Genomic DNA, 24,600 nt, shown 5'->3' with positions numbered 1-24,600 from the left:
ATCAGAGCTGAGAGATGTTCTTGGATGGGGACTCACTGTTCTTTTGCTGCAGGATAAATTGTGCAAATCATTGTCAAACAATTGGCTTTCACAGTCACTACGTCAATACTAATTATTTCTTAGAAGAAAATGAGGAGGTGGGAGTGATCCTTGTATTGCTATTACTTTATTTAAGATACTTTCAGAGTTACCACGTCTTTGGTATTTGATCTAAGAAAGTCGTTGTTGGATTTGAATGATGAGGAGGTCTCTGAAAGCCAACTGCTGCAGAGAGCTGGGAGAATGATGGAGTAGCTCAGGGAAAGCATTCTTGAGTAAAAGCAGTGTCCTTCTGTTGAATTGCCTACAGATAACAAGCTAATATCTTATGCAGTGGTGGTCCTGGGATAGTGATTCATAGACCATTCCTTGAAGTTCAGGTACTCAGTTAATTTATTCAACAGTTATTTATTGAATGCCTCTTATGTGCTAGGTTGTATTCTAAGTGTGGGGGATATAATCATGAACAAAACTGAAATCTCCATTCTTATGGAGCCTACAGTCTAGTGGGGGAGGACAGACAATTTCCTAAATAAACAGACTTATGTTGAAGATAGAAAACTTCATGAAGATAAAGTAGGAAGTGAGGGATATAGATAAGGGTCAGGAAAGAAGTTGACAGAGATCTCAAAGATGTGAGGCAGAAGCGAGGTGGATATCTGTGGGAAGTGTGCTAGGTCAAGGGGGTAGCCAGTACAGAGGTCTAAGGTAGAAGCATTAAGGACAGAACAAATGTGAGGGGAGGGAGAGTTGTCAGCCACTGTAAAGACTTTGGTTTTATACTGAGGGAGATAGAGAGTCATTTGAGGATTTTGGGAGATGGAGAGTCATTTGAGGATTTTGAACAGAGAAGGGACATGATCTGACTTACATATTAACAAGACCACCCAAGCTCCTGGGTCTAGGTAAGAGATTTGGTGGCTGGGACAACAGTGATGGTGGTGGTAGAGGTAGTGAGAAGTGGCCAGATGAGAGATACACCTTGAAGGTAGAGCCAATAAGATTTTAGGATTGTTACAGTATAGAGTTTAAAAGAGTAGGGATCAAGGATGACTTCCAGCTTGAAGAATGGGGTTGTCATTGATATTAAGGTGAGGAAGACTGTAGAGAGGGCAAGGGTTGGTTTTGTTTTGTTTTTGGTGGGGACTGGGTAAAATGATAATGTGTGCTGTTTGATGGTTAAAGGGGCAAAGGCAGCTTTTGCCATTCCTGTGTCCTCACATTGGCACCCTTAGATATTGTAGACCTCTAAAACTATAGAAGCCGTCTGCCTACAGTACCAAGACTCAATATTTTGTCTTGGAGAATTACTGGGCCTGGCTTGAGCTGTTGGTAAGCAGAGACCTTGAGAAACAGCCATGGGAATTTGTAAATTTGTAGTGCGTGCTGGGCCAGAGTTTCCTGCTGGCACACTCTGGGATGGGTCTTCCTTCCGGGGGTCACTGCTTGTCTCTTTCTGTCTCATGTCACTTGTCACTACCATTACCTGCTGATTCTAGCTGAAGTTTCTCTGCTTCCCTTCTCTAACCACTGGCAGACCACACAGAGCTTCTCTCTTCCTCTCTTGTTCACTGATCCACTTGAGTAATAATGGGAAAATATGGAAGTATTACAGTCGATTCTTTTCTTTATTCTCCCTTGTCCTGTTTCATTATCTGTTTTGATCTGATATGTGAGAACTTTGTCTTCACTGGATTGCAGTGGTGTGTATTCACATACATAAAGACTTTCTCTCATTTCATAAAAATACATTTTTGGGGGACAGAGTCTGGCATTTCTGGGCATTTTGGTATAGAGCTGGGGAGGAGCAAGATGGTGAGGAAGGAAGGAGAGTGATTAGGTGCTACCCTTCCCTCTCTCTAAGCTCTTCCACTGTTTGCTTGTTACCACCAGACCTACTCCTAAGACATTACTCTTAGATCAGATGCGGGTGCCTCCTGGTACAGGGGACAACAGATGGGGCATATTATTGGGAAATGAAGAGTATTTCTGAATTCTAGAGCTTTCAGCAGGTTGTAGGATAATCCCTGAGAGTTTGAACTCTGAGAAGAGCAGGACTAGATCTCAGTTTCAGAAAGATAATCCTGGTGTCTATAGGAGATTGGGCACAAGAGGAGAAGCCAGACACAGAGAAGTTGGTTAGAAGATAGTAAAAGTAATTGGTGCAAGAGAAGGAGAGTGCTTCAGTTGTCAGTGAGGCTTAACAGAGGAACTGAAGGAAACAGAGGGAATGGCCATGGGGTGACCACAGAGGCTGAGGCGTGAGAGGTGCTTGTAGAACCAATGGAGGCAGGAGGCAAAAGCAGTACAATATATTGTGTTGATCTCAAGGAACCTATAAGAAAATAAGGTTTTTGGAATTGCTCCTCAGAGCCCCTTTAAAGGCAGATGGTAAAACAAGGTGAGCTTGGGGGAGATTCAGGGGCTGGAGAATGACTTGAGTGCACTGGGCACCAGTGGTGATGGTTGTGGTGATAAAATTGGGACGAGGGCTGCAGGACAGCTCTTGGTAGGTCATCTCTGTGTCTTTCTTACACAAAAACACTTTACACAGAAACACTTTTTGCCAAGGCATATTTTGTGCTGGAAAAATGACAAAGGTAATTTTGCTCCTGAACAGGGACTAAATTATTTGTCAATAAACCATCAGGGCCTCAGCGCTTACTCAAGAAGTAGCCATTATCTGTCACAGCCACAAGAAGTTCCCTTGGAACTCTGAGTTCCTTTCAGCAGTTTGTTGTAAACACATTCATGATGGAATCTGCGCTGGTGCGAAATACCTCATACCTGTGAACTAATCGTTGAGCAATGAATGTGTCAGGGTCTGAGAAACAGGAGCCAGGGTGACCAGCTGCAGACTGCAGACATGGGCAGGTGCCGAGCCCTTGCCTGGTGCCCTTGTGCCCAGTGCGTTTGTTTGGCTCCTGACTTCTTGTCACATCTTGTCACCTCGACTTAATCCTATAAACCTGGTTTGATGGCTTAGGTTCTAAAGGGTTGCAAATCTCTTTCTTCTCTGTAGAACATCTTGTATATGGAATCCCCAGGAATAGATCATTTTATTTTTTTTTCTTTTTCTTTTTTTTTCTTTTTTTTTTGGAATAGATCATTTTAATCATAAAGTTCAGTGTTGCAAAATTCATGATCAGGGTAACTTGCTTTTTTGGGAATACGGGAAGTGACAACGCCAGTTCCCACTGTTTTTATTGGGCAGATTATTAACTGATATGTCAAATACTTTGCAACACAGGTAATTAAGTCACTTGACGTCAGCACCACTTCATACCCATATCGTGCAGTCCTTGTAAAGGCACTGGTTTTTCATCCACAGCTCTGACTTATTATTTTTTTTTCCTATGAAAGGTTTTTAAAAACATAGAAACAAGAAGCCAATGCCAGAATTGATCCGACTGGCCTTTCCCTTCTTAAAGAGCTTCTCCTTAGCCCTCCTGCCCCACAAAGGGAGCCCGTCAGCAGGCCCACTGCAGTTAAGGAGATTGAAATCAATCATTGCGCTGCTGTTCTGATAACACAGCCCTGCAGGGCAATTACCAGCGATCCCTCCCGTCCACGGAAGGTGTCGATAGGGATTGCTGTGGGAATAGATCTGGGAGACAATTACATATGTTCATTTGGCATTAATTTCTTTTTCTTTGACCAAGCCAGGAAAAAAAAAATGTCGTTTTATAAAATTTGCTTTAAGTTGATAATTTTGGTATACCTGAAACTAAGGTAATATTGTGTGTCAAATATACTTCAATTCAATAAAAGGAAGAGATTTGTTAATGTGTATATTTGTGTTGTGAAATTTTTTATGAGTAACGTTACAGAGGTGGTTCTCCTGAACAGACAACCTGATCTTATAACTATATGTTTATGTCTCTTTAGTTATTTAGCATATGCACAATTTTCTTGGCTTCTCAACTGGGTTATCATATTTTCTCTTATTTTTCTTTCTTTCTTTTTCTTTCTTTCTTTCTTTCTTTCTTTCTTTCTTTCTTTCTTTCTTTCTTTTTTTTTTTTTTTTTTTTCTGTGAGCGCTTAGAGCCTTCTAAGGTATGGGCTATGTTATTTTTAAAAAGGGAAGAGCTTCTGCTGCTATTGTATTCCACATAATTCCTGTCACAGTATTAAGTCTATAATAGACCGTTTCAAAACAACTCTGTTTTAGGTGAAACTCAAGTGTAGTGGGAAATTCATGTGTCAGATTTTCAAAATCTGGACTTCATTTAGACTAGGAGGGAGTTTTGGTACTTAAGCACCTTCCATTCACATCTGTTTATGCTTTGTGCATGCCCATATTCGTAAATCTAATGTGTCAGAACTATTCTGTGATATCGTTTGGAGACAAATACTCGATCCTCAGGATTTAATTGGTATATATATTGTAAAGAGGTTCTTGCTAATTGATTTTGAAGGAACAGTTGGGTTGCAACAGAGCTGTGTCCCCTGGCATTACTGATACCACGTAATTTGCATGGCTACTTTCACTCATGTAGTAAACAATAATGCCATTACTTGCCATGTGTTCCCCATAATTTGGTAGATAAATTTAAGCAACCAAAACTAAAAGTAAATTGGTCTTTGTTTTTCAAAGGTCTCATCAGAAAATCGAAGACTCGGAAGAAAGCAGTGATGAAATTCTTGCTCGCCTAACGTCTGCGGTAAGACATGCAGTTTTCCCTGCCTACGGGTATAGAAAATAAGGAGGGTCAGGGTCTTCAAAGGGAGGCAATTTGGGTAGTAGTGCAGAGAGATACTTGCTCTGTGGGTGTACATCAATGTGGGAGGCCCCCATCGAGGCAAAAAGAGACATGGCATTGACTTGCTAACCTCAGTGCAGCTTCTCCAAGCAAGATCATAGATATTCCTGGTGGAAAGTTCTGGAACCGTAGTGTAGACGTGATATCTGATTTTTTTTTTTTAATAGGTATTTTTTATTTTATGATAGTCACAGAGAGAGAGAGAGGCAGAGACACAGGCAGAGGGAGAAGCAGGCTCCATGCACCGGGAGCCCGATGTGGGATTCGATCCCGGGTCTCCAAGATCGCGCCCTGGGCCAAAGGCAGGTGCCAAACTGCTGCGCCACCCAGGGATCCCGTGATATCTGATTTTTAAAATACAGTATGACTTAACCTAGGGAGTGTTGTGACCTGCCACACAAAGGAGAATGCCACACATTAGGGGAAAAAAAAATTTACCTCAAATAATGAAAGGCCAGGTCGTTGGTTTCTAACATGCTAGGTCACAGCATTTTTTATTGTTTTCTCTCTTTCCTTTTCTTTTCTTTTCTTTTCTTTTCTTTTCTTTTCTTTTCTTTTCTTTTCTTTTCTTTCATTTTAGTTATTTATTCATAGAGACAGAGACATAGGCAGAGACATAGGCAGAGGGAGAAGCAGGCTCCCTCTGGGGAACCTAATACCAGACTCGATTCCAGGACCCCAGGATCACAACCTGAGCCAAAGACAGACGCTCAACCACTGAGCCACCCAGGTGTCCCTTTTGGTTGTTTTCTAAAGCCACTAATCAGAATTGGTAATTGCCTTGTTAGTTGAGGAAAAGCCCATGACCTCCTTGATAGAAAAAGCTAGGTATGGGTGCTAATCATGGAGCCCTAGTTTTTGACAGGCTCTATCTATCCTATCTGACAAAATCTTTATCCATTGTTTTGGCTTTCTGGAAATTTTTCTAACCTCTCCAAAGATTGTTCACTTCTGCTTTAACTTCATTATTGAAATGGTAATTGCTGAAAATCACACTGGATTGCATTATGTATGTGAAGGAAACTGATCTTTTACAGTTTTATACACCAGGTCTTAGCATCTACAAACAGGTTGAAAGTTAAAAGTTGCCTTTCCTATTCTTCTGGAATGTATCTTAGAAAAGTAGTTTTTTTATTAAATACAGTGATTGGTGGTATAAAGCCTCATGTGAAATGGAGTCTTGATAGCATGTTAAGAAAAAGTATTTCTGAGACCTTTGCAGTTCTTTATTTAACCTTTTTTGAATTGAGGCATAATTGACATACAACATACATTAGTTTCAGTTGTATAACCTGATGATTTCATATTTGTATATATATTTTGTGAAATGATCACCATAATAAGCCTAGTTAACATCTATCACCTCACATAGTTACAGAATATTTTTTCTTGGGCTGCGGACTTTTAAGATTTGCTCTTAGCAACTTTTAAATATATAGTAGTCACCATGCTGTAAAGTATATCCAATGACTTATTTATTTTATAACTGGATGTTGACTTTTTGACTCCCTTTACCCATTGTGCTGACCCCTGAACTTCTCACCTCTGGCAACTACCAATCTGCTCCATGTATCTATGAGCTTGTTTTTTATTGTTGCTGTTGTTACTAGTTTTAGATTACACATATATGTGAGGACATATACTATTTTCTTTCTCTCTCTGATTTATTTCACTTAGCAAAATGCCTCAAGTTCCATCCCTGTTGTCACTAATGGCAAAGTCTCATTCTTTTTTATGGCAAAAGTACTATTCCCTTGTACGTGTGTGTGCGTGCGCGCGCGCGCACGTGCGTGTGTTTGTGTATCACATCTATTTTATCTATTCATCCATCGATGGATACAAGTTATTTCCATATCTTGGCTATTGTAAATAATGCTGCAGTGAGCATTGGGATGCATGTATCTTTTAGTGTTTTTGTTTTCTTTGGTTAAATACCTAGAGATGGAATTGTTGGATCATATGGTAGTTCTGTGGTGTAACCAGAGTGGCTACACCAATTTACATTCCCACAAACAGTGTACAACAGTTCCCTTTTCTTGACATCCTCTCCAGCATTTGTTATTTCTTGTCTTTTTGGTAATAGTCATATGGACAGGTAGGAGGTAATATCGCATTATGGCTTTGATTTGCATTTCCCTGACGATTGGTGGTGTTGAGCATCTTTTCAAGTACCTATTGGCCATCTGTTTGTCTTTTTTTGGAAAATGTGTATTCAGGTCTTCTGCCCATTTTTCAGTTGGATTGTTTGCTTTTTTTTTTTTTTGCTATTGAGTTGTATGAGTTCTTTATATATTTTGATAGATATATGACTTGTAAATATTTATCAGATATATGACTTGGAAATACTCGTTCCCATTCAGTAGTTGCCTTTTCATTTTATTGATGGTTTACCTTTGGTATACAGAAGCTTTTTAATTTGATGTATCCCACTTACTGATTTTTGGTTTTGTTGTTTTTGGTATTGGATCCAAAAAAATCATTGCCAAGACCAATATCAGTGAGGTTACTGCTTATATTTTCTTCTAGAAGTTTTATATTAATTTCATGTCTTATAGTCATCTTTAATCAATTTTGAATTTATTTTTGTGTATGATGTAAGAAAGTGATTTAGTTTAATTTTTTTTTTAGTTTAATTTTTTTGCATGCAGCTGTCCAGTTTTTCCAACACTATTGAGAACATACTTTGTTCATTGTATATTATTAGCTCTTTTGTCATACATTAATTGACCATAAATGTATGGGCTTATTTCCGAGCTTTTTATTATCTTCCATTGATGTGGGTGTCTGTTTTTATGCCAGTACCAGAGTATTTTGATTATTGTAGCTCTGCGATACAGTTTGAAATCAGGGAGCATGATGCTTCCAACTTTGTTCTTCTTTCTCAAACGTACTTTTGGCTTTTTGGGATCTTTTGTGGTTCCATATAGATTTTGGAATTGTTTGTTCTATTTCTGAGAAAATGGCACTGGAATTTTTATAGGGATTGCACTAAATCTATAGACTGTACCAAAGAGGTCAAATTTGTAATAGCCATCTGATTAAAAAGCACTCATTATGGACCAGTTATTATGTTAAATATTCTGTGTATTGTACATACACATACATATACATTCTGTTAAACTTCACAACAACTCTATGAAATAAGTGGTATTATCCCTATTTTGTAGATAGGAAAACTTGTAGAGGTTAGGTAACTTTCCCAAGGTCACACACCTAGAAAAAAAAACAAAGCCAGAATTTTAACTCAGACTTTTCTACTTCCTAGTCATGTTTCCTTAACTATTATGCATCTTTTTTTTTGTAATGTAATATATTGTTGGGGTGGTTTCAGAAGCAGTAAAGACATGCAAGATATTTCCTATAGTCATACCAGGAAGACAAGTACCTTTAGAGAGTTCAGATACAAAATGATTGGCAATTGAGCACTGAATATAGTGGTGTATATACATAGTAGATTCAAGAATAGTAAGAGCTTCACTGAAGAGATGTAAACTACCATTGAAGGCAGTCAGGATTTGAAGATATGATAATTAGGAGGACATGTACTCTGGCAGTGGGGTTTATTGTGTGCAGGTGGAGGAATGAGAAAGTAGAAAGGGAAAGTACTGAGTAGACCTGGTTAGAGAAGAAGATCCTAGTTAAGCAAAATGAAAGACTTTTTGAACAACATATTAACATAATAAAATAGACATGAAAGAAAAAAGAAAGATGAGGGGCACCTGACTCAGTACAGCATGTGACTCTTGATCTAGGGGTCATGAGACCAAGCTCCACATCAGGCATAGAGATTACTTAAAAAAAAAAAAAAGAAAGAGAAAGAAATAAAGGAAAGAAAAGGAAAAAAATAAGCAGGTAGATGAGTTGGAGGTGGGGAGACTGAGAGGCTGCTGTAAACGTACTTTATTGTGGTTTTTGTGGGAACCACAGGAAAAATTAGTTCAAAAAGGAGCACAAAGAATTTTTTAAAAATCAGGACAAGGTAGAAGGTAGAAGAGGAGTCAGAATGGAAAAGTGATGATACTCTTAGGAAGTTGAGTAAAATGTCTGGAAGGAAACACAGAGTTTGGACATGCCAAGTTTGAGGACAAAGAAATATAAAATATATAAATATTCAAGAAATACCTGGAGATGTGAATCAGGAGCTTATAGAAGTCAGGGCTAAACTTAAAAGAATCAGTCACAGAGAGGCTATCAGTTGAAGAGCAGAGTAGGAGATGGGTGTTTGGGGAGTACCCACAGTAAGAGGGCAGTAGGGAGATGAGAGAATTAGCTGAATGGTTTATAATATGAAAGTCAAATTTGAGAGAGCCTCTGAAAAGGAGGGATAGACAGCAAAGCAGTTCTATGTATTTGGTTGAGGTAATCTTACTAGGATAATCTACAAGCTAAAACACTGAATAAATTGAGTTGAGGTAAGGTACGGGAATAGTGGTATTTAGCAATGAGAATAAAGGGCAGAGGAGGGGCACCTGGGTGGCTCTGTTGGTTAGGCATCTGATTCTTGATTTTAGCTTAGGTCATCATTTCAGGGTTGTGAGATCAAGCTTGGCATCAGGCTCTGCCCTGGGTGTGGATCCTGCTTAAGATTCTCTCTTTCCTTCTGCCCCTCTCTCCACCCTTTCTTAAAACAGGGGTTGGGGGGCACAGAAGAGAAAATGTCATCTCTTCAATTCATGGGTGATTGGCTTAGAGTAATGAAAATACCATTGAACTGAGATCGAGGACCTTGATTCTTAATTTTTCCAACAATGTGCCTTTGGCCAACTTGAATGGTTGGGCTAGATAATATCTTAAGTCCTAAAATTCCTTCATGCATTGTATAAGCATTTGTGAAGGAACTGTTGTGCCTCTTGTCTTTTTTTTTAAAGACTTTATTTATTTATTCATGAGAGACAGAGACAGAGAGAGAGAGAGAGGCAGAGACACAGGCAGGGAGAGAGAAGCAGGCTCCATGCAGGGAGCCCGATGTGGGACTTGATCCCGGGACTCCAAGATCACACCCTGCGCCGAAGGCAGGTGCTAAACCGCAAAGCCACCCAGGCGTCCCAACCTCCCGTCTTTATAGTATAGTTATTCTTATTAGCAGTAATATAAAAACTTTGTATGTAGGTGCAAACACCATGCATGAAGGAGAATATTTATGAACGTCCCTTAGTAACCATTCTCATCTACCATGACCCTCAAATACATTAAAGAAAAGCAAAACTGACATCTGTAATGTGGAGTTGTTAATGTGCTCCCTAAGGGCTCGTATGTGTGGGGGGCAGTAGAAAGAGGTCAGTAGTCCCCAGAGGTGCAATTTATTGTGCTATTTTATATATTCACCTTGGGGGCTTAATATGGGGGCTTACAACTTGGGGAGCTTTGTATATGCAATCTTAAAAGAAATTGCTCATTTATCTAATCCCAATAGTTTATTTTTAAAAATTTTTTAAAAGATTTTATTTATTCATGAGACACACAAAGAGAGAGGCAGACACATAGGCAGAGGGAGAAGCAGGCTCCATGTGGGGAGCCTGTTGCGGGACTCAGTCCCAGGACCCTGGAATCATGACCTGAGCCAAATGCAGATAGATGCTTAACCACTGAGCCACCCAGGTGTCCCTACTCCAATAGTTTATTATCCCAGCTTAGGTTCATCAAGGAAAAGGTCCTGTTCTCTAAAAAAAAAAAATAATAATACCTGGAATTCTACCCTGGAAGAAAACACAAGTGAGTTGTTTTCTTTTGTTTTTAAATATTTATTTACTCATTTTTAGTGAGAGAGAGAGAATGTGTATGCATATGCTTGAGCAGATAGAGGGGCAGAGACAGAGGGAGAGAAAGTATCTCAAGCAGACTCCCTGCAGCTAAGTGCCAAGCCCAATGCAGGGCTTGTGATCTCATGACCCTGAAATCATGACCTGAGTTGAAATCAAGAGTTGGATGCTCAACTGACTGAGCTACCCAGGTGCCCCAGTGAGTTTTTATATTAAAGGAACATGAAAAGAGAGTGCATAAGTAGAAATAAAAATGTCATGATAACTTAGTGAGATTTACAGTTGTTAAATTCACACGAACATGCATGATAAAAAATGTTCCAGCCATGTTTCTGGTGATTTCAGGAAAGAGGTACTCTCTTAAGTACCTAACATCCAAAAACCTTAACAATAAGACTCTGTAAAAGGTTTTCAGCTTGGGCTAAAAGAACATGGCTATAGTACACTCCTTCCATTATAGAAAGTCTACAGAAACATTCTGGGCTTTAATATCTGGAAATAGTTTCCCTATTATTACAATCCAGGGTATACTAAATTTAGGGAAGAGTTTATGATGAATTAAGTACTTCTTTGAAAGCCATATTTCTTAGGATGTAGATTTCTGAAGTAAGCTAAATTTTGAGAACCAAAAGTACTTGGGAAACATTCAAAGACAGGAAATGGAAACATGAGCATCCTTGAGTAGCAGATAAAGCTGATTCTAAGCTTCTGTCTCTTGCTTACTTAAGACCAAAATCCAAAACAAACTTTATTAGGCTATTTCTCTTTCTTTAGGCTAAATTTTCATGATGGAAATTGTAGAGATAAGAAAATACAAATATCTTATCTGGGCTTAAGTGAAATTCATTATTTGTGTTCACACAATGTAACTGTCAAGCCTCTGAGGTGTAATGTAAGTTAGGCTAAGCTATGAATTATGTGTAGTAGATGCCTGTTTGGTGAGATGGTTATGTTAGTGGCACTTATAAAAGGACAAGGGGGCTCATGGTGTGGTGCACTATGCTGCTTGGTCCAGTGAAGTCGGCCATAACTTAGATGGTGAAAAAGAATAGTGTTGAATATCTACAATGAGACACTAACTTGGTGGTGGTAGGGATGGGTATATCTTGAGAAATGTGGACATATTGTGAGAGATGAATTAAAATTACAAATCAAAGAGAGCCTGGCTGGCTCAGTCAGTAGAGCACATGACTCTTGATCTTGGGGTTGTGAGCTAGAATGCCCCTGTTGGGTGTTTTTAAAAAATTACAAATCAAGTGTTCTGAATTTAGGAAGAGAAGGAGGGCAAAATCTCAAACTTGGGGACCATTAACTAGATACTCTTACTCCCTTGTATTCCTTCTAAAAGCTGATTTAGTTTATCATTCTCATCAGTTTCAATTTCTTTGTATGTTTCTACTCTATCCCCTTGCTCATTTTCTTCAGTTCATACAATTTTATCATAGAAGCTCTGCATGTGATGCTTTTAATGGAATTTCTAAATTCCTGCTCATAGGGTACAGTATCACTCCTCTAAGAAATACCACTGAGCTGAAAAATTTTTTTAAATAAACTAAATTATAAATGGAGTGTCGACGACAAGTTCTAGAAGAAGCCATCCTCCCTCCCCCACACCAAAGCAAAAATGTATGCTAGGATATATAATATTTGGTGAAAGTGTTAGAAAGAAGCCTGCTATGAAATTTCTTTATATACCTCTCTAGGAATAAAAGACATAGTTAAAACTGGCTGCTGCCCATTGTCAGTGTCACAAAAACATTTTTCCCTGCTCAGTGTCCACAACTTGTGATGTCACTCCATCAGTTTTCATGTCGCCTTTAAACTTGTTCTCTTAGGATTTCTAGCATTCTTTATAGTTAAAATCTTGTTCCTACTTTTTCTCCATTTGGGATCCTACTTTCCAGGTAGAACGCATCTAGTTTACTCACATTCACTAAGACCTGCACTTAGGCCTTTGTCTGATTCTTCTCCTAATTTGTCTTTTCCTTAGAGTTCACTTGAGAAATACTTGTTAGGAGCCACAGAGAACTGGGTCTTAATGGACAAGCAGTTGTCCTGTAGCATCCAGGGCCTGATGGAACTCAAGGATGCCAACTTTTCAAGATGCTCTCTCTTGCTGGCTCTCTCCTTTCTCTGCTGTTGCTTGTTCTTAAGTTCTGCTATTACACATTTGGATCTCCTCTCTGCCTTCTCCTCTGAAGCTCAGTCATTTTCTCTAAGGATGTGCCTTTCACAGGACTCCGTTCATAACCTTTCTGTCTGGGAAGCATGTAATGTGGCTAGGATTCCCTCAGTTTGTCCTTCTTGATGAATCTACATGTGGGGTTTGCTACGTTGGAGGAATCCCTTTTTGAACAGTAGTATCTGAAGAAAACAGTGACAGCTTTTTCAGTTGGAAACTTTCAAGATGGTACCAGTTCAGGAAGCAGAAATAGCATGGGATTTGGGTTTTGATGAATCTTTAGAATTTTCTTAAGAGATGATACTCCAAGTTAGCAAGGTTTGGAAACAATCCTAGGTTAGTGAGAATGGGGAAGATTTAGTCAAATTTAATACATGATGAGCACAATTCGGTGATGATTTTTACCATACTTAGAGATGGATTTTTATTTTTTTATTTCTATTTTTATTTTTTTGAGATAGATTTTTTTAAAACACTGAAATGCCAGTTTCCACTCACTCTTTTTCCTGGCTATGTGCCTCTCCCTTTCTGGGGAATGGAAAAATGGAGTATAGTTAATCTCCCTTTTCTTAGTCTATCACAGACCTGAGTGGGCATGTTTGCTCAGAGAATAGAAGTAAGTTAATCCCCTGAGGACTGACTGACCTTCTTTCTGACTGCTGCAGGGTGATGACCATCTTGTTACCTTATATTTCTTATCTGTAGGAACATAAAATTCTTACTTGGAATACTTACCTTGGCTCCAATTTTCCTGGTGGCTTAAGAGCTACTGTGTGATTTGGGGGAAAGGCCAATAGATTGAATTTTGAGACAGTGTCAAGGGAGGCTAGAGAAGACAGACCTGGTTTCGAAGATCATCAGAAAGGCATCAGAGGAATTGTAGCACATTTCAGGCACAGTATTCATTGTTCTTGTTATTTACAAGGAGCCATGGGACTTGCCAGTACCTTTCCTCATTATTCTTTAGATCTACCTTCATCAGTTAGAGTATCCAAAGGGCTATGGATTGTAGGTCTCTGTGACCACACGGACAGCTGGTTAAAGCTCCTGCAGTTTTCCTCAGGTAGGATCTCACAGTGGCACTTCACCAACTCGTCATTATCAATACTTGAACAGACAGCTGAAATGGTAGATTTCTGTCCTTTGTCAACAAAAAGTGCTTATATGTTTTATACCTATTACACATCAAAATTTTCTTCATCCTGGGAATAGATCCCTAAATGCCACATGAATACACACACACAACTTTTTTTAAAGGTTTATTTATTTACTTATTTATTTGAGAGAGAGAGAAAAAAAATGAATGAGCAGGGGAGGGGCAGAGGGAAAAGCAGACTCCCCACTAAGCAAAGAGCCAGACGTGACTCAATCCCAGGACCCCGGGATCATGACCTGAGCCAAAGGCAGACACTTAACCAACTGAGCCAACCAGGCATTATACACACAATTTTTTTTAACATTAATTACTAAGTTACCTCTATGTCCAAAGAAACCACCTTCACATACTTAGATTATATGGTAATCTCATTTAACTCTAGCCCTGAGAATTTGGTTTCAGTGAGCAACATAATACATGCTGTTTTGCCTATTGAAATGATGCCAGAGAGGGAACATTTATTTAAAAGCATTTCTTCAGAAAGGTGTGAGTGTATAGAACCCATTCAAGAATAAAACAGGTCTCAACAAATCCCTTTTGAATAGGAGTAGAAGTGTGTGTTTGTATGTGTGTACATGTATGTATTTATATGTATTATGGGATTTGGTTATTTCTTTCCAAGGTGAGGATAATCATTTTGATATGCAATATGCATAGAAAACATAGGCATTTTTAATTGACAAGAAATAGAAATACACCATTCAGCTATCAGTTTATATATTGACAGTCATGTGTTTGTAAAATGTTACCATGAAGTCTTATATGAGGGCAGTTGAAAGAATTTGAAAAAATTGATCCATGACATTTCATATTGAGCTGCTGCTTTGTGCATTTTTAAAAATAGAACTTCTTATAGCTGCTTAGATGAAATGTAATTTCACATCCTTAGGATAATGTTATAGCTTTATACAATTTGTCCATATGTGCAGAAGGACCAGGAGGCATGTAAAAGACTGAAAATTACTTGAGTTTTTGGTGATGATGGAATAAGGTAGATTTTAACTTAGTTCCTATTATTTTATATTGTTGTAGTACTTAACTATATAATGGAATCTTATGTGAGTATTGGGTAGAAATAATGTGCATTCCACTGCTATATTTGTAAATGTCAAAATGATGGTAATGATGGTAGTGAGTTGTCATTACTGTGGGTTATGTTTGCAGTTCTCTTTTATTTATCTGACACTTGGATTGTTTGGTTTGAACATAAAGACTTTGCAATTTAAAAAAATTCCAGAATAGAAAAAAATTTCCATAATGGAACCATTCATTAGTAACTTATTATTAACTTAAGTGTTTATTGCTTCCTAGGTTATTTTTCTTGTATGTATACTTTTTTACAAAAAAAAAAAAAAAAAAGGACCCTTTTATCTTGTGGTCTGTACTTTCAGCAAGTATGTTTTCAGTGCTGAAAAACTCCTCCTGTGGCATTTTTGTGGCTCTAAAGTACCATGTTCCATGGATTTTTCATTATCTCCTGCTCTGGGCATTGTAATAGCAATCTTTTGCAATTACAAACAACACAAGGATGAAATTCTTTGTGGGGAAATTATTGAAGAAACTTGCTTGCAGATGCCATTTATTAGCCTGTTGATTTAAGAAGACCAAGTGAAAAATAGGTAAAAGGCTAAGACTGGCTAATACTTATTGAATACTGACATTGTGCAAGCATTCTGCTAATGCTTTTTGTGGACTGTCATATTTCATTCTCCCAAAGCAAGATGTATTACTCACATTAGGTGGAGCATTTAAGACAGGAGGTATTGAGGTATCTGTGTGGCTCAGTCAGTTGAGCATTAGACTCTTGATTTCTGGCTCAGGTCATGATCTCAAGGTTGTGAGATGGAGCCCTGAGTAGGGCTCCACACTTAGCTAGGAGTCTACTTGAGGTTCTCTCACCTCCTCTTCCTCTGCCCAATCCCATTCTCTGTCTAAAATAAATAAATAAGTCTTAAAAAACAAAACAAAACAAAACAAAAAATATTGAGTCCACAGTAATTTTTTTAAAGATTTATTTATTTATTCATGAGACACACACACACACACACACACACAGAGAGAGAGAGAGAGAGAGAGGCACAGACATAGGCAGAGAGAGAAGCAGGCTTCTCACAGGGAGACCGATGTGGGACTCGATCCCAGATCCCAGGATCATGACCTAAGCTGAAGGCAGGTGCCCAACCGCTGAGCCACCCAGGCATCCCAGGAGTCCACAGTAATTTAAAATAACAGTTTAGGTTTCAAAAAGCAATTTTCTACATTATCTTCACTTAATGGGCAGCCCCGGTGGCTCAGCGGTTTAGCGCCGCCTACAGCTCAGGGCGTGATCCTGGAGACCCCCGATCGAGTCCCACTGCAGGCTCCCTACATGGAACCTACTTCTCCCTCTGCCTGTGTCTCTGCCTCTCTCTCTCCTCTCTGTGTATTCTCATGAATAAATAAATAAAATATTTAAAAAAAATACTTCATAGTTACTAAATAGGTCTCAACGAGTTTGGTATGGGATTTGATTATAGAATTCTGTTCTTATTTAAACACTTTAATGAAATGGGACCTATGAAGTTATGTTAAGTAGTATTTTAATTTGTAACTTGTTAGGAATCATTAAATACTGGTAAACATGGCTGCATAGTTTAGCAATTGAGAAATTCATTTAGACTGATTCCTAAGGTCTTCTGGTTCCATTGTGTGAACTCAGATGTATGCTCTGATTTTATAACAGGGGAATCATGTTCCAGAACCAGGCTCTACTGGCAAGTTATGACAAGGCCCTAAAAAGTGTTCAGGGATAATTTTTTGGAAGGCTCTGAGGATCTATGTTACTGTTCTTTGGTAGAGAGAATGGTTCTCCAAAGATAAATACACTACTTGGCACCTGCAAATATTACATTACATAGCAAAAGATATTTTGCAGTTATAATTAAGGCTGTAGACCTGGACTGTCTATGAGGACCCTGTCTAATCACATAAGCCCTTAAAAACAAAGAAGTCGGTCTGGGAGGAGTCAAAGAGAAATGGCAAAAGAGAGGGTAAGAAGGAATTTTAAGCATGAAAAGGATTCAGTGTGGCATTGCTGGATGTGAGAAGTAGGATCCCATATATAAAGACCAGATAAAGGTCTCAGGAGCTCAGAGCAGGCTGCCAGGTTCCAGCAAGGAGACAGGCACCTCAGTTTTACAGATGCAAAAACTAGATTTGGCCAACAACCTGAATGAACCTGGAAGCATATTCTTTCCCAGAGCCTCCAGTAAGGAATACAACTGTGCCCATCCCTTGATTTTTGGCTTTGTGAGTCTCTAACCAGAGAATCCCGTTAACCCATACTATACCCAGACTCTTGACCTATGGAAATGTGAGATGATAAAGGGATGTCATTTTAAGCCAACAAACAGATGGTAGTTTGCATTGGCAGAAATAAAAATAAATACACATTCCTTGTTGAATACATACCCATAGTCCCTTGATTTATCAAATAGCGATTAATCTCTCATGCATCAAAAGCTGATGCCTCTGAAGTTTGAAAGTGAATTTCTAAAACTAAATTCTCACCTTCATACATTTATAAAATCTTCAGAATTCTGTGGAAATTTTAAAGTGTATTCTTAAAGCAAATTCTGAAAATACAAGCACTTTAAACACCATTCACAACTTTTCAATGAAACGTATCAGTCCCTTTTATGCGAGTCGCAATGGGGCAGGGGCTAGGTAGGTAGAATGTAATAGGCGATGGTGACACTGGTTGTCAAAGAGTATAATTCAGGTGGGAAGAAGGGGCTTAAACATATGAAGTATTATAGTAATTAAGGACTGAATCCTTACTTACATTTGTTAAGCTCAACTATATTAGTTATAATAATATGATGATGATAGAGTGTCAGGCGGTGTTCCAGATGCTCTAGGTGCTAACTAGTTTAATTCTATAAACAGTCTTCTGAGGTAGAGGGCTGTGATTCCATCCCACAAACTGGAATCCTAGAACTTCTTCCACAGTTGACATTAAAATAAATGGAGATTTCCTTTTCCTGGTTTAGGTTTTGGATCTTAAGCTCTGAATCTGTTTTCCAGGGAACACTCTCATATTAGCAATTTTTATAGACTTTCTGATTGGAAAGGGTTTTAGTTTATCTGAATTTATCTGAATACAGATGTTTCTAATGTAACATCCATGCAGACAGGAGCCCCTTAGAATTTCTGGGGCCTGACTAGTGTTACAGTTACACTGTTGCTGCAGTTGAGAACCTTACCTCCAAAAAGCGCAATGATTGAGAAAAGGCATTTTATTATGTAAAGATGAACATGTAATAAGGAATAAGAAAATGAGTTTGTAAATTATGTTATGTCCTTAAAGGTAACTTTGTTAAACTATAAATCTATTGAAGAATTATTTAAATGTGGTATAGGTTGAAAATACTCTGGGCTTACCAGAAAGTGGAAAAAATAATGAGACATAAAAACTAAAAATTTAAACGAAGCAACATAATGTTTTATTTAATTATTATAACTAAAATCAGAATGTCCAGCATTTGTTTACTTAAAATACATTTCATATATATGATATTTTTGTCAAGAAATTCACACTGAACAGCAGTTAGGGCTTTGGGGAAATCACTGATCAGAAGCAGTAAGAGCAGGTTTGAAGACTGAAGAAGCAGTTACACCTGCTCTTTGGAAAAGATGTTAGTGTTGTTACCTTGTTCTTTTCAGATTTCTTTCAACCAGTACCTCTGTAGCTTCTCCTGTGCTTTGTGTCATGAAATTTATAACATTTCTAAGAAAAGGCCCCCAACAGTTAGTTTTCATCTGTTTGTTAAGATTTGTACCACCTTTATCTCTGTTGGGAGGGTTAGACAGCTGTGACATCACAAACTTTTCAAATGTAAGCTGACAGATAGATAGCACTACCTCCAGGGGGCTCATGTTTGTTCTCTTTTGGTAGTGGATTATTTGGAAAGGAAGCATCATAAAACAAATCTTTAGAACAGTCCTTTAGTCTGAGTGCTTCTGATCTTCCCCTATAAAGTATCCTCTTCTGAACCTCACAGGTAGACCATTTCCACGTTGGATAGCTCTGATTATTTGAAAGCTCTTGGAGCTAAAACATTCCTTTTTTGTAACTTCAGTCCATTGATCTGAATTTTACCTTCAACCTTTCAAATATCTGAAGCTCACAATCATGTTCCCCTAAGTATTCTCTTTGCAGCAGCTACAGATACTTCACTTCTGTGCTTGATCACAAACGTACATACTGTGAATGGTACCAAGAACCAGGGTCAGAATGATGAGTAAAGGGAGTTATTTTAGGGAACTTATAATAAACTATTGGGGACCCCCAACTAAAGGGGAGATTTCACTAGCCTATGATAGCCTTATAATTGAGGTAAATGTTACTGGGGTTTATATGCAGGGAGGATGTGACTCCATTAGGGGAGGTGGGTAGCACTAAGGAGAGGACAGTAACTAAGGTGGGACCTAAGGGACAAGTAAGTGACAGTCACACAAACTGGGGATTTGGAGAGGCATTCCAGACAGAAGAACGTGTAGAAAGGCTCAGTTAAGGAATGAACATGGCCCTTCCAGAGAGTTACAAGAGTTCTGTTTTGTTTTGTTTTTTGAACATAGATTTTGAGAGGAGGAATGGAACTAAAGTAATACTAAATACCAGATCAGAAGAATACTACATATGCAATGTTAGACATTGGACTCGGTCATGGTCTCATGGGGAAGTATTTGAAGAGTATTTTTTAGCAACAGATGCAATATAAAATTTGTACTGTAAGAGTATTAGTCTTTTCTGTAAAGAATAATGTGGTTTGAAAAGAGATAGAGATAGTAGTTTGAATGGGAAAAGGTGGTGGACTGAGCTAAGTCAGGGACACCTCACTTTTTGGCTTGAAGCCCTGCGTGCATGGTTCACTGACTTGGTATGTGGGACATGGAGCAATTATATGGGGTACGGAAAAGTGGTAGGAAAGTGACTTCACATTTGGAAATGTTGAGTTTGAGCTACTTATGGGACATTTAGGTCCAGGAGGTAAACAGATATGGGCCTCTAGGGCCCTAGAGATACATATTAAATTGAAGCACCGTGAGTAAATGAAATTACCTATGGAGAATAAACAGAAAGAGAAGAAGGCCTTGGGAAAAGAAAAATGCAGCCAGAGAGGAAAGAGAAAAGCCTGGAGTATGTGGTGTCAGGAAATCCTAGTGATTGAGAATAGATAACAGTGTTAAATCTTACAGAGAGGACCAGGTAAATAAAGAGTGCTGCATCCAGCACATTTAGCTACAGGGAGGTGGCTGTCCCCTAGCTTCCTCCTGTGAATATTTTCTACTCCTCATGAACCTAAATAGATCTGAATACAATTCAGATGTTGATCTTTCTCAATTCTGTTTGTTTTTTTTTGTTTTGTTTTGCTTTGTTTTTGTTTTTGGTGGCTTGAATGCTATCTTCTAGTAATACTCCTTTTTTTGTTTTGTTTTGTTTAAAGATTTTTAATTAATTTATTTGAGAGAGAGCACACACAAGCAGGGGGAGAAGCAGAGGCAGAGGGAGAAGCAGGCTTCCCACTGAGCAGGGAGCCCAATAGGGGGCTTGATCCCAGGACCCTGGTAACATGACCTGGGCAGAAGGCAGACACTTAACTGACTGGGCCACCCAGGTGCCCCATTTTTAGTAATATCCCTAAAAACATTGTTGCTTATTCTAAGTAATCTCATTTCCACTGTTAATTCACACCATGCTTGTGATCACCTAAAAATTACCAGATTTTTTTAATGTGAACCTCTGTCAAAGTAGAAGTATGTCCATGTAGCAGACTTAAATAACAGACTCAACAACCTAAGCAGAGGACTTCATTCCAAAGCATCTTATTGCTTTCAGGCCACTTCTACATATATATTGGTCTTTGAATGGTCAGCTGTTGTCTATGTTATAATAAAATTAATAGGGCAGCCCCAGTGGCCCAGCGGTTTAGTGCCGCCTTCAGCCCAGGGTGTGATCTTAGAGACCCGGGATCCGGTCCCACATCAGGCTTCCTGCACGGAGACTGCTTTTCCCTCTGCCTGTCTCTCTCTCTTTCTCTCTCTCTCATGAATAAATAAATACAATCTAAAAATAAAATGGAAGAATTACTTTTTAAAAAATTAATAGACATATCTGTATATTCAACAGAATATTCTACATAAAAGGTTTTTAAAATATCCCTAATAGCCTTGAAATAGATGAGTAAGCATATTTTATCATCCCAGTGTGCTTAACAAATACATCTTCGATGTGGTGACAGCAATTACTGAGAAAACAACTATTTGTTAAATAAACTGTTAGGTGGAGAGCAGTAGTGTCTAGACAGATGTATAAATAACTTTCCTAATTTTCTAATTATTGGTTTCTAATTATTGTTTTCTAGTAACAGGTAATCGCAAAATTATCTGTATGTCAGGTTTGTGGTAATATTAGTTCTTTGGAACAAAATAATGAATTTGGAAATAGGAAAACAGGCCTCTGAGAAAGGAAGAAAGAAAATTGTAGCTTAGTTCATGGGTGTTCCTTTATAGGACAAAGGTCTAGCCACCATCACTGCTCAGTTTGTGTCTTATCTAAAAACATGTTGATTACTTTAAGAAGCATATTTATTTTTTTCTTTTTGGCATTCTTAAAATCCTTACTAGCTTAAGATCTTATAGTGGTTTAAAAGTGAGTATATTTGGGAATAGAACAGGGGAGAGAATTGGATTGTTTCTTCATACATTTAATTTAGGAAATTGAGAAAATAGGTTCTATGTTTTTAAAACATTTGTATCATAGTATCAAAATTTAAGTGTTTCTGAAATTAATAGATTTACTAAAAATCTTTAGGAAATCATTGAATTGGTGATGTAGTCAAAGTTAATTTGTAAGGACAACACTTGGGTTAGCTAAGACCTTTGCCACAATTAATCTGTCTTCCCAAAATGACCTTTATTCTATCCAGCTTTTTCAAGGATCTCTTCCTCCATATCTTCTAAGTTAACCTCTCCCTGGCACTCAGAGTTTGCATTTGACACTTTCTGTTGCCTTTTGAATCTTGGCATTGATGCAAGACAATTTTGTGAGCATTTGGATTGGGGGCTGAAGGCATTAATTAAAGTGCCAAAGAGAAGAGAAGACAAATGCTAGAAGACCAGCTCTTAATCTTGTTAAATTTCAGGGCTATTTTGTGAATGGCCCTGATGATTATTGAATAAGTTTAAACTATTGCTATATGTTTCTGATGGATAACAGGGGGAGGGGAGAAGCTTTGACACATGTCTTCTTTGTCCCTTAATTACCCTATCTATGGAGATACTCACTAGGGCAAATATACCCTAAGCAGGAAGATGTGTTTTTAATTATTTAGTGCTCTTGTATATTGAGTAAACTATGTTTTCAATTAAAGTTTCGGCTTCTTAAAAAGCGTCCTTGCAGTTTTCCTTGTACTTGAGTAGTTTGTGAAACTGCTGATGAAGTAACTGAATCTTGTCATTCTATTGGATTATAGCATAACTCTGTACCTAAAATACGGGGAAGGCCATGTTCCCTTACAAATGAATTAAATTAGGGGAGAGCAACATAAAAAGTAAAAGATGGATTGCCAGTTGAAGTGATGATCAGATTAAAAGGTTGAGTCTTGGGAAAACTAAGATACTTTATTGAATAGAGCCGGGATTGTCAACCCTCGGTACAGTCTAGAGCCACTTAGGGACCTTTGGAATGACAGCAGCAGCAAGTACTGTTGCCTGGACTCTCCCCCAGAGAGTCTGACTTAGTTGGGACTCTGTGTCAGGAGTTTTTTAAAGCTTCCCAAGTGATTCTAATGTGCAGTCAGGTTTGGGAACTGCCGAGATAGATTGATGAAAATCCAAGCTAGTTAAAGAGAGCATTTCCCAGTAAAGCAATGACTCCATAGCTATTTGACAAGAGAAGACATGAGGGGGAAAAACGAGGGAGAGAAGCTTTTAGTGTACAATTTGTAGAGGTTTACCATCTATTATTCACTTCTGAAATACAAAAGCTCTGAAAAACAAGTTTCTCATTACTTACTCGGTGAGGAAATCTAACCTACACTGAACATATATAGTGGAAAATCCTGAGGGATGCCTGGGTGGCTCAGTGGTAAAGTGTCTGCCTTTGGCTCTGATTGTGATCCCAGAAACCCAGGATTGAGTCCCACATCAGGCTCCCTGCATGGAGCCTGCTTCTCTCTCTGCCTGTGTCTCTGCCTCTCTCTTACTCTGTGTCTCTCATGAATAAATGAATGAAATCTTTAAAAAATAAAAAGAAAAGAAAAAAAGAAAATCCTGAGGCTAGTGTTTTTCTAGTGTTCTGTTGTCTCCTTTGGTATGAATAATTACACATTTCACTGCAAAAAATACATTCATGTGTCTGATTTCTGATAACAAGTTGCCACCCCAGACCTCCCCGAGAGTGTGACACAGATAGGACACCTTTCTGAAATGTATAAAAGTTTGAATTCTGAACTACATCTAACCCCTAGGGTTTCAGATCATAGTGGGGAATGGTTGTTTTGGGAAGGCCAAGGTAAGAATGTGTACTTACCTAGGCAGTACCTTGGCACCCACATGAAATAAAAACAATGGCCAGTATCAGAAATGTGGCTCTTGGCTCTGCATGTGTACATATCTTGAGCCTGATCAAAGAAGAGGATTCATTTCAGTCACAGTGAGAGAAACTAAGATGAACCAAAACCACAAGTAAAGTAGAAAAATAATCATTTTCTTATAAAAGACTCCTTGGTATAACAAACCATCTTAAAATCTGGTGGTTTAAAACTACACATTTATTATCTCTTTTTAAAAAACATTTATTTATTTATTTATTTATTTATTTATTTATTTATTTATTTATTTATTTATTTATTTATTTATTTATTTATTTATGAGAGACCAGACTGAGAAAGAGAGGCAGAGACATAGGCAGAGGGAGAAGCAGGCTCCTCGACGGGAGACTGATGCAGGACTCGATCCTGGAACTCCGGGATCATGACCTGACCCAAAGGCAGGCACCCAACCGCTGACCCACACAGGCATCCCTATACATTTATTATCTCAAACAGTTCCTGAATGTCAGGAATTCAGGAGCATCTTAGACTGGATGGCTTTTGCTTGGAGTGTCTCAGGAAGTTGTTGGAATGTGAGCCAGGATCCCAGCCATCTGAAGACTTGACTGGTGCTGGAACATGAGACCTCTAGTTCTTATTAGTGCTTAAAAAATATTCTAGTTTCTGTTTCTGCAGTTGCTCAAAGTTTTACTTGTCAACATAAAAATGAATAATTATTTGCAAAGGAGGCCTTGAATCCTTCTAATATTCTCTTCTGAAGATTCCTGCTGGGAGTAGCTTATTAGTAGGGAGTGCCTTCTCTGTGCATTTTTCTCTCCCCTAGGTCCTTTCCATGTTTTTCCTAAGGTTGCTTATGCATTCACCTCCTGTGGTTCAATGAATGATTGTTGATTATTGCTCTGGATAATACCATAAAAAGATGAACAAGTCTTTGCCTCAGTGGAGCTTCCGTCCAGAAGATAGGAATTAGTCATTCATTTGAAAATGATTAAATACTTGCCAGTGTGCTTACCAAAAAAAAAAAAAGTTTCTGTGGAGATGCTATAGGAACATGTAATAGGATCATAGCTATTTCGTGTTTTTGCTTAATTGGAGCTTTGTGTTT

The 24,600-nt window shown here is 38.3% G+C and overlaps 1 protein-coding gene across 1 annotated transcript in view; it reads left to right on the top strand.

Annotated features, from left to right (window-relative positions):
* RAPGEF5 (Rap guanine nucleotide exchange factor 5) overlaps positions 1-24,600 on the top strand; it is a 230,116-nt gene that overhangs the window by 58,870 nt on the left and 146,646 nt on the right. Inside the window, exon 6 of the mRNA XM_041727416.1 lies at positions 4,637-4,703. Within this exon, the coding sequence (XP_041583350.1) occupies positions 4,637-4,703 (67 nt within the window). The remainder of the gene's footprint in view (positions 1-4,636; positions 4,704-24,600) is intronic.

The sequence above is a fragment of the Vulpes lagopus genome, chromosome 13 (assembly GCF_018345385.1).
Source record: "Vulpes lagopus strain Blue_001 chromosome 13, ASM1834538v1, whole genome shotgun sequence".
NCBI lineage: Eukaryota > Metazoa > Chordata > Mammalia > Carnivora > Canidae > Vulpes > Vulpes lagopus.
Note: the sequence above shows the minus strand (reverse complement) of the source record. Positions and strands in the feature narration are given on the sequence as shown.